This window comes from Symphodus melops, assembly GCF_947650265.1.
Source record: "Symphodus melops genome assembly, chromosome: 13".
NCBI lineage: Eukaryota > Metazoa > Chordata > Actinopteri > Labriformes > Labridae > Symphodus > Symphodus melops.
The window spans coordinates 6,284,631-6,301,132 of NC_136703.1; the positions used below are offsets into that span (position 1 = coordinate 6,284,631).

Consider the following 16,502-nt stretch of genomic DNA (forward strand, 5'->3'; position numbering starts at 1 on the left):
AGCAAAATATTGTTGTTTTTTTTTTCAAGTATCTTTAGCTCTATGTGAGGTTATGAGGTCACCATCTCCCTCACAGCAAACACACCATTGACACTCAGCAAAACATCTACACACACACACACACTCACTGTTACAATAAAAGGTTACCATGTTACATCTGCCTTCCAGGATTGTTTATTGACATGTCAAGCTGCTTGTTTAAAACAGAACCAGGAAAGTGACAGGGACACCTTTTATCTAAGAGGATCACACTCAGCACTGCTCAGAGATTGATGGAAACCTGTTTCTGGCAAAGTCGTCTTGTTGTTATCAGTTTATTTTTTTAGTTTGCAGCTCAGGAGGGGGAGCTGGATTGAAACATTTGGAGGCGCTGGTTTACTTCAGGTGCTAGAGCAGGCGTGTCATGAACAGAAAAAACAAACTCTGCATGTGTTTAGGCCAATCAGATGTGCTGTAAGGGTACAACTGCCATCAAGAGCAAGTTAGTCATTATGGTCCAAGTGAAAGCACCAAATATCCACAATCTGCTTTCTCCTTAAAGAAATTTTATTTCATTTCCATACAAAAAAAAGGTTCGCTGCCATGAGCAGTTTTGCTTTGCCGTCATAGAAAAAATGTCGGAGAACGACATCAGTAACTTTTACACTATTGTGTAGAGCAACATGATGTAGCTGCTCACGTTGGTGTATTAATGCTGAATGTGATATATACCAATACACCCACAGTGTTCTGACCCAGGACCTCTTCGATCAGATATGAAAAGCTTCAACAAGTGTAACTGCGGCGGTATGATGCGCCGAAGCCAAAACCTGGAAATGAGCCGACGATGACAATGAGAAGAGGGAAGGGTAGATACAATCGTGCCTTTCCGTGACCCTGCAGCGTTGTGGTAGTAAGAGGAGGGAGAAACAGAAAGAAAGAAGCAAAATGAGCCGGTGTGGAGAAGCAAGAGGAGGGGCTCAGTCTGACTGCATCACTGGATGGTCATGGAAGGAAGCAAAGGTAAAGGAGGCAAGGAACAAAGGAAGGGAGGAGGGAGATGCTGGTGCTTTGCAGTCGCGATGGAGCCTCAGGTGTCGTGAAAATCCTTCAGCAGCGTGCGTCGCCTCTGCTCAGCAATGTGCATCTGATTCTCCAGGTCCTGAAATGTGAAATCACTGTTAGAAACATACCCCACCAAAAAACCCCAACAACCTCAAAATAATATTAGTCAACCCCAAACCCTTATCAGTACTCCAATTCTGATTTATAAGTCATCCTAGATTCATTAAATCACTAGACCTTACCCCTCTGTCACTAGCACTCAGCTCCCCCTCCCCCACCACTCCTCTCTCGTAGGTGTCGGCCCGCTCCACCTTCCACGACAGGTTTTCTATTTCTGCTTCCAGCTGGGCCTGCTGGTACTCAAACTGAGGAGAAGACATAAAAAAAAAAAAAGAATGACAGCATTAAAACAGCTGGATCAAGACTTCATGAAAAGACGTGTGGCAGAGGGCCAAAATCAAAGATATTCTTATCAAAACAGTCTCTTACCAGTTTCTTTCGTGGGCCTGACTCCATGTAATAGGCGTAAGGGTATGTATACTGCAGCGTGTAGCGACACTGAAGTAAAGAAACAAGAAACATAAAGCTCAGTACAATCTGAAGAAAGTTTGGGAAGTGTTCTTTTAAAACCTGGTCGTGATAAAAACAGGAAGATAACTGAGGGACAAGATCTTTACTCGACCACTCGAATGGTCGGGACTATCTGTGAGAGGCCAGGTTGATTTGATCAAAGTATCGAAAGGTATCACTTTTAAAACTGTCAAACACAAATTAAAGGGCGTTCGTCTTTTGAAATGACGCAATCAGGAAAGAATCAAATACTCAGGTCTTCCCCCCCACCCAGACCATTTCACAACATGCAAGAAGTGACAACGTTACTAAACTGGTTTCTTTCCAGTAATCCAAATTCGTTGAAAGAGGGCTGATGACTGAGTTACATTTTGAAACACTTCAACACCATTTAAAGGATTCAGACAAAGCTAGCTCAATCTGCGTCAGCAGATAGAAGTTAGCCATCATCCTTCCTCCTGTCTGTCTTTCTGCTCTGACAGAAATTATTTATTAAAAATGTTTTACATTCAAACATAAGCTACTTATTTCAGTGATAGCTGTAGTTCAAATGTATCCAGTGTTGTGAAATGTTGATTTCATGATTGTTTAATTTCTCTCCTCCTCACTCTCTGTTAGAGTGGTCCCAGTTTTTCCTCTCATCACTTTCTCACTATCTGAGCATCTCACACTAACACAAATTGCAGATCAGGGAGGGAGTACCTTAGCCAGTAGCTTTGCAGCGTTATGCAGGTACTGCCAATCAATCCAGGTTCCCAGGTTGTTCATCACTCTCTCCTGGATCTTCTCCTGGATCCTCTGGTAAGTCTGAGCCTCCAACTGCAGAGACTTGTTGTGATTCTCCCACTAGGGGAATAAAGATTGAAGAAATAAAGTGGGATGTTAAGACTTAAAGACACAGAAAAGGTTTATTCAGTAGATCCAGGGGTGAGAGATTAGCTGAAATCTGATTTAAATCTGTTAAAAATAAATCTGTTAAAGTTGTGTTTCATAGTTTATCAAATTTAAGTTTGATACAAATCAAATCCTAAACAGACTCCCTCGATTTCTTCATCAGTCTCAGTACAGGGAGGGAGTCATTCGTCTGCTTAGTTTTTACTCTTCACTTTTATCCAACATGGAGTTTTACTAAGCTTTTTCCTCCCACTAAAACTGTTAGCACAAGCTTCCTCAAGCAACTTATAAATGGGTGAGGCGATAAGTAAAAGAATCTCACCCTCTCAAAGTAGAAGAGGTATTTCTTCAGCGCCTCTCTGGCCTGAGCCTGTTGGCTCTGGTTGACTATGTCAGGGTTTTCTTTGTAGCGACTGCACTCGTAGTATTCACTGCCGTGAGTCTTCCAGTCACCGAGACACATCCAGCAGAAGTCTTCCAGCAGACAAAAAAAAAACACACATCATCTATGTCTATCTACGTCTATCATGCATGACAGTCTGTACAGCAAGAGATCACATACAGCCAGATCAAACTAGCTGTGGTTATTAATACATGCTCCATAACTCTAGAAGAATGACCAAAGGTTTCTTTTTCTACATTCATAACCCAGATAACAACATTGGAAAGTACACGCACAATGAGCTTTTCTCATCTTGCAATGAAGGCTGTTGGTCTTTTTTTGTATTAAGTGTGTCCTGCCATTAGGTGGGTGCAAAGTGCCTCAAAGAACGGTGAGCTCATGCTTCACTGAATCATGCTGCCGCTGTGAAACTGAGACAAACTACTTACCGTGTTTACACTTGGAACATTGCTGAAACAAAACAAAGACACAGACAGAATTTAAAACATTGGAACATAAATCTTAAACAAAACAAGCGTCACACTTAGAGGCTGCTTAAATGTGAGTTGAGGTTAACCACTCAAAACATGTTGTGCTTCATCGGACGCAAATTCTACTTCACACATGTGGCACCAAACAGTTCAAAAAGAACAAAGATGCCATGTGCCTGAGCTGGTATGATTTAATTAAGTGTGACTTCATCAAAGCTGAGGATTTTAACTGTCAGAATCTGAATCTAATCTACATTTTTAGCATTTCCTGTCTTCTGTGAAAGCGGGATTCTTCAGCTCCGACTCACCATGTGATTGCATCCTCCGTTCTTCTCAATGCAGATATTGCACTTAGGACACTGGAAGAGAGCAAGAATACTAGCATTAGTGACAACTTTTAAATGACAATGTCAATGACTAAGATGCATCTTTATTTGAGATCACGTATGACTGCATCAGTGTGAAAAACTGTAGTATGCGTACATGCATGTGGCTGTGAATGTGTGCATGAATGTTTGAGTACACGTGTCCATCTATCATACATCTTTAGTGTGCGCGCTGATGTAGTTAGCCGTCTCTGAGTCATCTGCACATTTGGTCAGCCATTTTCGGATGGTTGCACAGTCTGTGGGTGCGTGGTACATCTGACGGCATTTGAAGCTGACAAAGAGAAAAAGAAAAAAAAACACAAAAAAGAAACAATTCAGCAAAACAAAACACACAGCTGAAGAATGACATTATGAAACAAGTGCTCGTGTCGTACCAGAAGACTTCACTGCAGCGACTACACTGCACCCGGCGTGCCCGTGGCTCCTGCACTTTGATGACTATAGGACAGTCAGCACCCGGACACAACTGCAACTGGAAGTGACTCTGTGGAAACAGTGGTCAGGATTTCATTACAAATAAAATATATGACAGTCAACAAACTCATCCTGATAATGATGATAAATGCAAGTGTTCCTTTCTTTAGACAACTTGCTGGAAGTTTTCAGTTCAGACTTAGGATCAATTGTTATGTTGTCTTTATGATATCTGTTCATTCAAATTGTTTTATTTTTATTTATTTATTTATTCTATTTGTGGGTGGGGGGGGGGGGGGGGCTATATGGAGAGTGGATTATATGGAGATGAATCTTCTAGAAGGTGGTGTTGCTGCTGAATTTAAAATGCGACTTTTACAGCATCTCGAGCACCAGAACATTCAGATTCTGTTTGTCATTTTTCTCACGTATCCGCCTGCATAAAAAAAGATGAAAGGCTGTTTTTATCGGCCCCATGCAGAACGTATTTCTATTCACCTCATCGTGATCCTCACGAAAAAACTGATACATAGACAAACGGCATTCTTCCATCATCATGAAACAAACAAAACAATGGTCGGTCGCACAATGAATGAATAAACATACAGAAGACAATGAATAAGCATAACAATATTCCAATCTTGCTCAATAGTAGAAGTTGTCAAATAAACAAGGAAACAAAAGTTTTTTTAAAAGGAGACTTGAAAAGAACAATCCCTCTTCCCATCCATCTAAATCATGTTTCTTATTTCTATACTCCCCAAGAATAACGATGTATGAAAACAAGATTCTTTGCACCAATGGTAACTGCTGAGACACCGCGGGGAGGGTTGATCTCACAGCCAGAGAGAGGATTCTGAAGGGCTGCTTTGTGAAGGACATTCAAAGGTTCACTAGTAGAAACAAACACCAAGGGTTTACTGAGTGTGTCTCTTCTTCTCAAACCCCCTTCTATATGCCTCGGTTCTATCCGTTTCCAAATATGCAGACTCTGTTGCAGCATCTAATAAAAGTGTACACAGGTAACAAAAACAAACAAAACACACACCTCAACGTAGTCTCTGAAGAGGTAGCGTCTGTATTTGTCCTTCAGCTCCTCTGCTGGCAGCAGCGGCAGGACAAAATCTTCTGGCATCTGCAGGGAACAGTCCTGAGCCATACACGAGATACCTGAGAGAACACAAACACACACTTATGACTAAGAGCTTGTCATCGTTCAAATATTATAGTAAGAGGTGCATACTGTATATACACCAATAAACTAAATTCATAGCTTTAGCTTTATATGTCTTTGGCAACAGTGTTGGGTCTAAGTGTCTGGTTTCTAGTGTTACAATGACCCACAAACTGCATTGGGGTCAAGCGTCATCATACTCTCGTCCTTCGTTACAGCTGATAGAGAAATGCTTATCAGGCTCAGAAGGTCTCAGTTACATGGAAGGACTTTATCAGAGAGAAAGTAGCACAGGGACACTCAATGATTTACACCACAGAAATGTGCTCGAGTACAAACGCAGAAGAGGAAAAGTGCTTCGAATCCCCCACACTTTAAATCTTTGGACACACACACGTTAAAGTGTACAAAAAAAAAAAGTTCACACCCACAAACTCATCTGCTCGAGTGCTGACACCAGCACACTTTCTCCATCAAAACACACACAACAAGCTTGTTAACTTTACACCTGACTGGAGTCAACAGCATCTCAGTTTACACTTCCCTTATCTTCAGAGCTATTCTTGTTTTTTTTTTTTTTAAACGTACACGAATAAAAATGTGGGGGTTTAATGCTAGAAAACTATTGTTTAGAGAGTGATGTAGCCGTCATCACATCACTCATGTGACAAAGTTCAAAAAACATTTCAAAAGGATCAGAGGCTGCAACAGCTGAAACCTTGAGGTGGTAAAAAAACACATGGACAGGGATGTAAAGAATAATCACGAATCAGTTAAAAATCGATTCAAAGGTGTCAAGATTTACATCAGTCCTCTGAAAAATGAATCGCAGTAAATATGGTGAGTGTCAGCAGCTGTACAGCAGAGGCGGTTGGTTGAAACATGCAGGTGTTATCACGGCAGCGAATGAAGCCAAACCATCTCATACATTTTCAGTCTCATTTTGTAAAATAAATCATGAGAGAATCGTATCGGGAGCTAAGCGAATCGTGACATCCTCACACACGGACAAACAAAAACTTAAGGACAGACTTATGGCGTTTTGTACACATGCACAAAACTCCTGAACATTTGAGGGGGTGAGGGTCATGTTTGAATGCAAACGGCTGATTGCTTCACACAGACATTTTTCTGTCAGCTTACTCGTAAAAGATCGCATAAAGTCAGGGTGAGCCGATGTGTGAGGATAACATGAAATATTCATAAAAAATTCCTCTCTGTGTGAGCTGGCGGATGATTGGTGGAATTTTCGGCCAAAATACTCAGCGGCTTCATTCTCCTTTTCCTCTTGCCTGTTGGATCTTTTTCACTCATCCAACGTTACTGTGAATACACCCGAGAACAATCAGCATTGAGTTAAATTCAAAGGCTTTCGTTAGTGTCACTCTGATGCTTCGCTTCTGCCATCTTGGATACCTGCAGCATCTTTGTGTATGCCTTGCCCCCCCCCCCCCACCACAGCTAGCATTAAACAAAGTGTGACTCACTCACTAATACCGGCTTGGATGACCCAAACAAACTCGTTACTCACCCACTCCCATGCCATCTTTGACGAGGACAGTGCAGTGCTGCTCCCAGCATCCTTTGCAGAAGGAGTGCTGGCAGGGCAGTGCCAGCAGCGAGTCTCTTCGTACAACCTGTAGACACACCCCACACTGGAGGGACTGAGGGGCCTGAAACAAAGACAAATAATCAACATGAATTTCAACAAAAACTGCTCCAGAAAGCCAGAGAGGCAGCTCAAGAATCCAACACACTAACATGTTTGTTGAGTGTAAATGTGTAGAAAGAACGGCACTTTTGACTAATATTGAAGAAAATCAGATGTGATGCATGATGTTTAAATACAAAAAAAACAACAATCAACCGAATAAGCAATTGATAATTACTTCTTTTTTTTTTTTTAGAACATATTTCTTGAGGCCTTTTTACTTCAAAAGAACGGCTAAAGAGAAGCAGGAAATATTCAGAGGAGAGACAGAGAATGATATGCAGAGAGGTCAGAGGTCAGAGTCACAAAAGAGTTTGCTGCAGGCGGAGACCAAAGCCTCTGCACATCGGCTGTAATCTCCCGCAACTGAGCTCAATCACAACCCCTGGATCTCACTTCATATGAAAACAAAAATTCAGTTAAGACTCTGTTTCTCAGGTAAATCAAACGTCCTTCATTACTCACAGTGACTGATCTGCAGGTGATGCTGGGCTGAACGAGAGCGTCTGACAACAGCAGTGACGAGTTGGACTTATATCTGTGGAATAACAGACAGAACCAAAGGTCAGAATTAGATGAGAGACAGGAAGAGTAAAGGCAGAGCAGAATAACAGAAGAGGGAAAATGAAGGAAGTGTGAAAGAAGTTTATAGAGTCAAATGAGTCAATGAAAATTAAAGACTGTGAGGATGTTTATAAGAAAGCAGAACCGGAGAGGGGAAGACGTCTCTTACTTATGTTGAGTTTATAACGTCTACAGTGCATCCAGAAAGTATTCACAGCGCTTCAGGTTTTCCACATATCTTTATGATTACAGCCTTATTCCAAAATGGATTAAACTACACACAGCGTCCCGTAATGACAATGTGAGTTTGAATTTGTTTGTTCTTTATTAAAAATAAAGAACAAAAAGGAAAAAAAAAAAAAAAAATCACATGTACTTCCGTCTTCCTTTGTTGATGCACCTTGAGCACCAATTACAGCCTCAAGTCTTTTTGTTTATGAGATGTTCGATCGGGTTCAAGTCTGGGCCACTCACAAAGTTGTCCCATAGCCATTTCTTGGTTAGCTGTGTGCTTCGGGTCATTGTCCTGTTGACAGATGAACCTTAACCCCAGTCTTACATCCAGAGCGCCCTGGAGCGGGTTTTTCATATCAAGGATGTCCCTGTAAATTGCTGCATTCATCTTTTCCTCGATCCTGACTCGTCTCCCAGTTCCTGCCGCTGAAAAACATCCCCGCAGCGTAGTGCAGCCACCCCCATGCTTCACTTTAGGCATGGTATTGGCCAGGTGATACGTGGTGCCTGGTTTCCACCAGACATGACACTTGGAATTCAGGCCAAAGAGTTCAATCTTTGTTTCATCAGACCAGAGAACTTTCTCTCTTGTAGTCCTTCAAGTGGGCTGTAATGTGGCTTTTACTGAGGAGAGGATCCCGTCTGGCCGCTCTACCATATAGGCCTGATTAATGGAGTGCATCAGAGATGGTTGTCTCTCTCTCTCTCAGCTGTAAATGGACTTCATCCATTTACAGCGGACGGAGGCCACTATGCTCATTAGGACCTTCAACGCTGCAGACAATCCTGTCCCTGAGGTCTACAGACAACTGATTTGACTTCATGGCTTGGTTTGTGCTCCGAAATGAATACACTGTTGACTGTGGGACTTTCTATAGACAGGTGTGTGCCCTTCCAAATCATGTCCAATCAACTGAATTTACCACAGATGGACTCCAATCAAGTTGTAGAAACATCCCAAGGATGATCTATGGAAACAGGATGTACCTGAGCTCAATGTTTAGTGTCATGGCAAAGGCTGTGAAAACCTATGGACTTCTGTTTTTTTAGGTATTATATTAATAAAGTAGCACCAATTTCAAACAAACTTTTTTCACCTTGTCAATATGGGGTATTTTGTGTCGAATATTGAGGAAAAACATTTTTTAACCCATTTTGGAATAAGGCTGTAACAAAACAATGTGGAAAAAGTGAAGCGCTGTGAATACTTTCTGAATGTACATTTACCTAGTGTCACTACTTTCTGTATTTCTTTAAGTCTACTAATTTTAATCCCAAAAGTCAACCGGGGACAGAGAGCGAGGAAACCTGTACGCATGGCATCTACTTAGTGTTTTACATATGAAGCTATGTTCATTGCATGTGTCCCTGTTGAATAAACAAAGTTAAAAAAATACACACCTGTCCAGTATTTGTGAAACGTGCCAGTGAAAATGCACCAGGATCAGTTTTGCTACTGCAGGTAAAACCTAGGAGAGATGGAGAAAGAGAGAGTGAGTAACCTTCATGTTTGTTTAATGGTATTCGAACTTAGAGGCAACACAATGCTGCTCCAATGACAGGTGACTGGCCATGTCGAGCACGGCAGGACAAAAAAAGCCCTTTGAAGAAATCATTATTGGTACAAATACCATTTTTTTTCTCTTTGTTTTGTTTGTTCTGGTTTTTGTGGCCATATTGCAAATGATGGTCATACCTACACGTGTTAATGTATATTGTGACCCTTGTCTTTGAATATTGAAAAACCAAATAAAAAAATTTCAAATGGAAGAAATTATTATTGTCGGTCTTAATACTGTGGCAAACAGGTGAGGTACTAACCGATCATACGCAACTTTGTCTAGAATAAGTTTTGGTCCAAACATACAAGACACTGTTCCAAAACTTAAGGATGCATAGCACAGGAAGCCCAGTAAGTGCGTTTCTCCTCTGAAGTCTCAAAGCTGTTACCGGTACTCTGTGAACATTTGATGAGGCAGGCAGGCTACCGAGCTCTACTCTCATGTATCACCCTTGCACATCAGGCCAGATGTGTACTGTAGGTCTAATGTTAGTCCTTTAGGTCAGAAATGCCTGCAGATGAAAAATCAACCCATTAAAACGGACTTAAATCTTCTCCTCGGCCGAGCGCCAGACGCACACGGCTCCTTAGAGCTCTGCTCCCAGGTGTGATTGTGCGCAACTGTTAGTGTGTGACTGTAACTGTTGGTAAGTTTCCTCGAAGAGATGACGAGATAAAGAACCGTATGAGGCATGTAAAGGTGGTATCAGCCAATAGTCTGCTTCCTTCAGTGCCGCTCTAAGAACGCATTAATATGTATGTGTGCACTCAGAAGAATCATGTACAATATCAGGTTGAGATTATAATTAGCCTGCTCACTGTAAAACAGCAACCTGATCATTCTAATACAGACACAATAACCTTCAAACAACAAAGAGCCACATGCACAACAACTGTTTGAGACATCTCAGCATTTAGAAACCAAAGCCGAAGCTTTGATTCTCTATGCCAACTCGTTAGCTGTTTGTCACCTTCAAAACTCAGTGACAGGCTTAAATGCCTCTTTGGTACTTGAATCTGTGGACCCTTGATCAGCCTTTAGATACAGCTACACATGCACCAACTGTGAATGAAACAATTATAGCAAGACACTTGATAAAATGTTTCACACAAAACTGGCCCCAAAAATGTTAACTGTGTCAGTGACAACATGTAAATCTAAAAGTTTCTTCTGTTCAAATAGTAACAGATCGGAGAAATGTGAAAACGTTCATTCTACAGCTGCGTTGGGATGAAGCTCGACCACAACAATGCCGTTTCCTCCAACAGCCATCATCAGTTAAACCACAGTTGGTGTAATGAAGACGATGTTTCCCCCCCGCCCCATTGTTTCGTTGCTCAGTGATTCGAATGACTTTGCGAGCTTGAAAAAATGTTGGGTAACAGGAAATTGAATTGTAATGAAACCACTATTTGACTCCACTAATGTAATCCTCCTATGACCGAAGCAAAGAAATGTGTCGGATGAAAACGTGAGCACAGGCTCACACAGCGTTGATCCTCAGGACAAAGCAGAAGCATCTGGACTGTGTTCTGCTCTTCTTACTATCTTCAGTAAGTAAGTAAGTCCAACGTGCGTCAGAGTGGGTCTTCTTAGAACTACTCTGTGCAAAAACCAAAGCCCCAGAGAAATTATTCAGCTTTCAACTATCTTAACTTGTGCTGATTTAATGTGTCGTGTGGCCTTCAGGGACAAACAAATCTGAAAGCGAGGTCTGTCTCCAAGAACAAAGTGTGTCAGTGACCTTTCAACTAACCGTCTCGCTCACTTAAAATGCACATTTAAGACGCCACTTTGCCAACCAATAGTGTCAGATGTTTACAACTCTAATGAAGGGTATGAGTTATTTCATTATATGAAGCAGCAACACACAAAAAAGGTGCTCCTGACACAACACACACGCTCACCTTCAGTGCAACAGCCACAGTGTTAACCTCCTCCGTCAGCACCCGCTGACTCTCTTTGTAGGTCAGGCATGTGAACAGGTACTCTTCTGGGTCAAAAGAGTCGGCCCCTTGTTGTTCGACGTCACTGGCCACACCATCGTAGTAGTCTACAATGTCGCCTTGATCCTCCTCTTCTCCTCCATCATCATCATCATCCTCCTCAGAGTTCACCCCAAAGTCCTCCTCGTTGCTGTCCGACGCCTGGCTGTTCATGTCCACAGACATCAAGTCGATTGAGTCAAACACCCGGACAGGTAGACGTCCCGCCTACCTGTCGTATCCTAGTGGTCCGATTGGCTGTGACGTCTCGATTTAGACTCCACCTCCCTTCGTCACTCCCCTTCGCCTTCAACCTTCTTGCGTCGCCGTAGGGAGACACACTGCCTTCCTGTGTGCCCGAGGCGCTTAGAGAGCGCGCTCAGCAGCAGCGGAAGAAGCAGAAGAAGTCACACTCCCCGTCACTCATTTGGAAAACCGGTTATCTGAACAGGAGGGAAAGACTGATGAAGAGGAAGAAGGAGAGAGGAAGCGGGGAATAGAGGGTATGGGAAATAAAGAAGCAAAAAAAAGGGACAAACAGGAAGAAAAAGAACCTTTAAAAAATGTAGAAGTTATCAAAGTTGTCAACATTTCCTGCTTAATAAAATGTAATTCTCATGTAATGTGCTCATCTGGTTGAGTCAAGTTCCCTTCAGTCAACTTCCTCTCCAAATCTTTTTTAGGCTAATCAAACTTGTTTTCTCAGCACTGTCAATTTCCCAGAATGTTCTATTGTATTGCAAGTATGACAGGCTAAAATGAATCAACCAGGTGTTTCAGTAAAAAAAAGACTTTAGTACTTTATTAATCCGAGCAAGAGGAAACTCAGTGACTGAGAGACAAACACAGACTCAGCTTAGAGTCATGACATGACTAGCAAATATCTTGCATATTTAAAAAAAAAAATTGAGCTATGACAGTGGATAAAGTCAGAACTAAGGGGAGGGAGAGAGCTGACTTGAGGGAAAGGCCAAAACTCAGATTCGAACCCAGGCTGCCAGCTTGGAGGACTATGGCCCCACGCACTGACCACTAGGCTGTCAGCGCTATTTTAAAGTATTTTGGCTATACTGGAGAGTACCGACAAAATGTTTTTAATTTGTCAGGGATTTTATTAATCAGTTTGATTAGTTATCACTCACATTGAATACTAGTGATATTGTGTAAAGGCGTCACCAGAGGGTCATAACATGAGCAAATCCAGCGCTAAAACTAAGAGAATAGATATAAAGGGCTTCGAGTGAACATGTAAAGGAAAACGTGCAAAATAGAAACACAGTCTTTGTCTACATGGCTGTAGTCTTTAAAAAAGAGAAATGTGAGCTGAAAGTAAAATGTAATGAATCAATGCTTATTGTTTTCAGTTCTCCTCAAACACTGCTCACTCTAAACATTCAGTAAGTAAGGAGTGAATGTGTGCATTTGGAAAAAAAACCCCGCAGTATAAAAGTCTTCTGAGGAAAGCGAGTCGTACTGACAAGAAGCTCAGCAAGCTTTTGCATCACCACCACAGCAAACGTTAATGGGATCTGCAGGCTGTAAAGGTCAGCATACAAAATATATGAGGAACTTAAGATGGTGTCGTTTTTTTGATAGCCATGAGCCTCTCCGCACAGAGTCTCCAAAGTCACTCTGGTCACCTTAAAAGTTGTCTTCATTATTTTAAGGCAGAAAACACACCTTAGTTCACACTGAATGACATACAGAGAAAACCTGTTTTAAATATGGATATTTACATGGCTTTTAATAGAAGCAGGTTGGCCATTAAATAAGTAAGTTTTAAACTTAACTCGTTTAAAAGATCTGGAGTGTCTGAAAGTGTTCATGAATAATATCCGAGCTCTGATTAAGAAAGCGACCGGCTCAGACACCACACGACAACGTCTCGAGGAAATCTCTTCCAAGTTATGACTTTGTCTCGTTCAAATCATCATTTCTTTGCATAATAGCCGGCTTACACAAACCACCAGACAGCTGTTGCTAAACATTTGGCTGTTCTCGCTTTGCCGGCATTTTCTACTTAGCAGCTGACCTTTCCTGAAGGATTATGTCATACTCCCAAAACCGAGCTGGAATCTACCTCTGACAGTGAAAGTGAGGCCTGTTGACAAACGGTTAATTTCCATTACTGGCTTGAAGACAAGCAAAGCTAGCCATGATCTAATGGCCGTGGACTGTAACTGAATTAGGTACACTGTCCCTCCCTCCCTGCCCGCCTGCAGAGCCTCGCCTATCCTACTTAACGGTTGACAGTCTGCTTTTCTGTGCAAGAAAATTAAACATCTTAGTCCTCACTTTCTTCCAAAGGATGACTATTTTTCTCAAGTTATGACACTCTCTGTGGCTCTACTCCTGCTCCTCGTCACAGCCACAAAGGCAGGATTTTGAAATCAACCCTGGCTCGTGTATTCTATGATGTTTACCCTGCGACGGTTCAGATCTGTTAAACACGTGTGTGGACACAAGGCATGGGTTGGGGCTTAATGTCACGGTTTAGAGGATTAGCTGAAGATGCTTTAGCTGTGGGGATGAGAGAACAGGCAAACCATAAGAGAAGTTTACTTGGGTGCAAACTGGATCGTAATCTCATCAAGAAACAGGGTTTCAAAAACAAAGTTGAATTAATAAATTTTTTTACTAAATAACAGCAGTAAATAAGTGCATATCTGGGTAAGAAAAGCACATTATTTGGATTTTTAAAAAAAAGGTCTACAATTACAATCATTGATGTTTTCAAATAGTTAAATTTGACCATTTCACCCACTCAGATTTCTCAACTTATGAATTCAAAAATACAGACTGACCAAAATGACCACAGTACATAATGGTACATACAACATTATGCTATATAATAGTATAGTTTCTATTTTCTCTCTTTGAATCTGTTTTTATGCACTGCCTGTAAAGCACTTTTGGTTTTTAAATGTGCTAAACAAATAAACGTGACTAGTATAAATTTCACACAATAACATCACATATACTCTTTAAAGGATAAAAGTCATTAATGTAATATTTGAAGTGTCAAATCCTCCCTCGCACTGTTGTGCAACAATCTGTCCAGGTCCACATGGAGTTCACCTGGGCAGCAATTAAATGTTTTTCTCCATTATAAATATTGTTTTATTAATGCGGATGCAAGCTTGACTTCTTCCCTGCATCTTCTATCACATTGGAGAAGAGACGATTATCTGAACTTTAATCGGACAGGACTATTCATGATCCATGTCGACACCACGGTGAATCCGAGTATTATCAGGTTTATTACGACGTGTGATGCGCGTCCACGACGGTCGAAAGACACCATATCACATGCGTGTGTTGGCATCGATCGACTTTGCACATATCCACCTGGACATGAAACAAGTTTAGCCCTCCATGAGGCGGCTGGCACCGGTGCCGGTCTAGCTGCGTTCCGCCCGGTCCGGGCTAAAAATAGGCACGAAACTGGGTGACACACATCTCGCTAGGCTAATGTATCACAGCGACTCAGCACAGGTTTAATAAGACGTATTAGGGGGATGGGAAGCAATAATATCTGTAAAGGCTGACTCAAGAAAAGGGGGAATGGCCATTTCTAATCATCTGCGTTTTCCGCCAATTTCTTTAAAGAACTAAATGAAAAAAAATAAAAAACATGCATTGAAGTCAAGTCCACAGCACGGTGAGCTAACTTACTGTTAGCCGGGTTAGCTCCCTGGTTAGCATGCTGGCAGGAGTATTTAGCAGGAAAGTATCGACTTGCTAAACTTACGAGTTGTCGGAGCTATAAGCTGGTCTGCTTTCTACAAAATAAATGCGAAAATTCCCCATAAGAGAGGCAACAAACAACAACTTACAGAATAAAAAAGTAAAAAATTTAGCCACCCCCTCCCGCTGTGCCTCCCTCCGCCTCTTACTCACTCCAGCCCGGGGATTGAGATGTAAACAAGGCCCTCTGGAGCTCTGAAGTAAACAGACAGGCTGCATTCATTCCTCCAGGTCGCCTTCGCGAATATTTACCTCTGAGAGCAGCGTCGGCTCTGTCAGCGTTGAAAGCCAGAAGGGTTTTTTTGTGTGGGGAAACTCAAAGAGCGATTTACTCTCTGCTCGCTTGGCTGCTAGGCGGAAGATAGACGTTTACCGAGGTACTTATCAATGACGTCACTTCCGCATTTTCATGCTCTACTGACTCCTCTCTCCCAGGAAAGATGCAGTAACAGCTTAACTTTGTGCGTTTGTATATTATATTATCTGCATCAGCAGCAGCATTAAAAGATACGGCTACCGCTCTTCACCTTCTGCACACAGTCATCTATAATCCGGACGGTATAAGCAGGTTTCACTGAACATATGTTTCAGTTTACAAAAAACAAAGATTTATCTTTTGATAGTTCGATGGGCTTTCCAGTTTTTTCAAGACTTTATAGCATTTCTTATGTGTTCACACAGATCACATACACAGTGGAATGGGTTTAATACTAAAATCTTTCATTGTGTAAATGAAACACTCAAATTTCTTTAACACACACATTTAGTGGCACTGATTTAGTTCTATTTAAAGCTCTGTATGACTTATCCAGCCACACAACCTCTAATGCTGGTTTATTATGTTCATTTTTTCTGATGTTTCTTTCTGTTCCTATAAGTGGCACACGTCAGAATTCAACTGGCTGGAAACATTGCACTCAAAGTACTTAGGTTCTGAATGCATGAGAGGTATGCCTTTATAAACAATGCATTACCCTCTGCTGTGATTCTTAGTGGTGCATGAGAGGCAGAGGGTTGTGCCATTGGGGTTAATGCATTGATATTTGGCCTTAGGTCTGCCCAGAAAGAAGATACATTAGCATTTAGTGCCACAGACATTTGGCAGCCATTAAAAAAAAAATCACCTCCAACTTCAAATCCATGTCCTTTAACTTGCCCTGAGATTTTTGTAACTAATCAACATCGGCCATGTCCGTCTTAACAACGGCAGTTAGACATATCAATTTGTTTTTATGTAGCAACAGTTTTTTTGTTTCTAAAATAAACATGGGTATACAGCAGCACATATAGACAGACATACTTCTCCAACAGGGTTACCCTAACAGATGCGAGTCTTCATTT

General features: G+C 41.6%; 1 protein-coding gene across 1 annotated transcript; it reads right to left on the reverse strand.

Moving 5' to 3' along the window:
- Nucleotides 1-158: 158 nt before the first annotated feature.
- arih2 (ariadne homolog 2) lies at nt 159-15,570 on the reverse strand. The gene is made up of 15 exons (XM_079359742.1): nt 15,414-15,570; nt 11,337-11,875; nt 9,269-9,336; nt 7,535-7,607; nt 6,890-7,031; nt 5,233-5,354; nt 4,145-4,254; nt 3,924-4,041; nt 3,690-3,740; nt 3,340-3,361; nt 2,831-2,982; nt 2,317-2,460; nt 1,534-1,602; nt 1,287-1,409; nt 159-1,141 (listed from the first exon to the last, which is right to left on the reverse strand). The coding sequence occupies exons 2-15, from the start codon at nt 11,598-11,600 to the stop codon at nt 1,070-1,072; spliced, it is 1,530 nt and encodes a 509-aa protein (XP_079215868.1). The 5' UTR covers nt 11,601-11,875; nt 15,414-15,570; the 3' UTR covers nt 159-1,069.
- Between the last annotated feature and the right edge of the window lie 932 nt (nt 15,571-16,502).

Bases quoted from the DNA above. Each gene is read 5' to 3' on its own strand.
- arih2 (XM_079359742.1), bottom strand. From the start codon at position 11,600: ATGTCTGTGGACATGAACAGCCAGGCGTCGGACAGCAACGAGGAGGAC. The intron at 9,337-11,336 runs GTGAGCGTGTGT...CATCTCTCCTAG, and splicing joins CTGTGGCTGTTGCACTGAAG to GTTTTACCTGCAGTAGCAAA. The intron at 7,608-9,268 runs GTGTGTATTTTT...GTTATTCCACAG, and splicing joins GTTTCACAAATACTGGACAG to ATATAAGTCCAACTCGTCAC.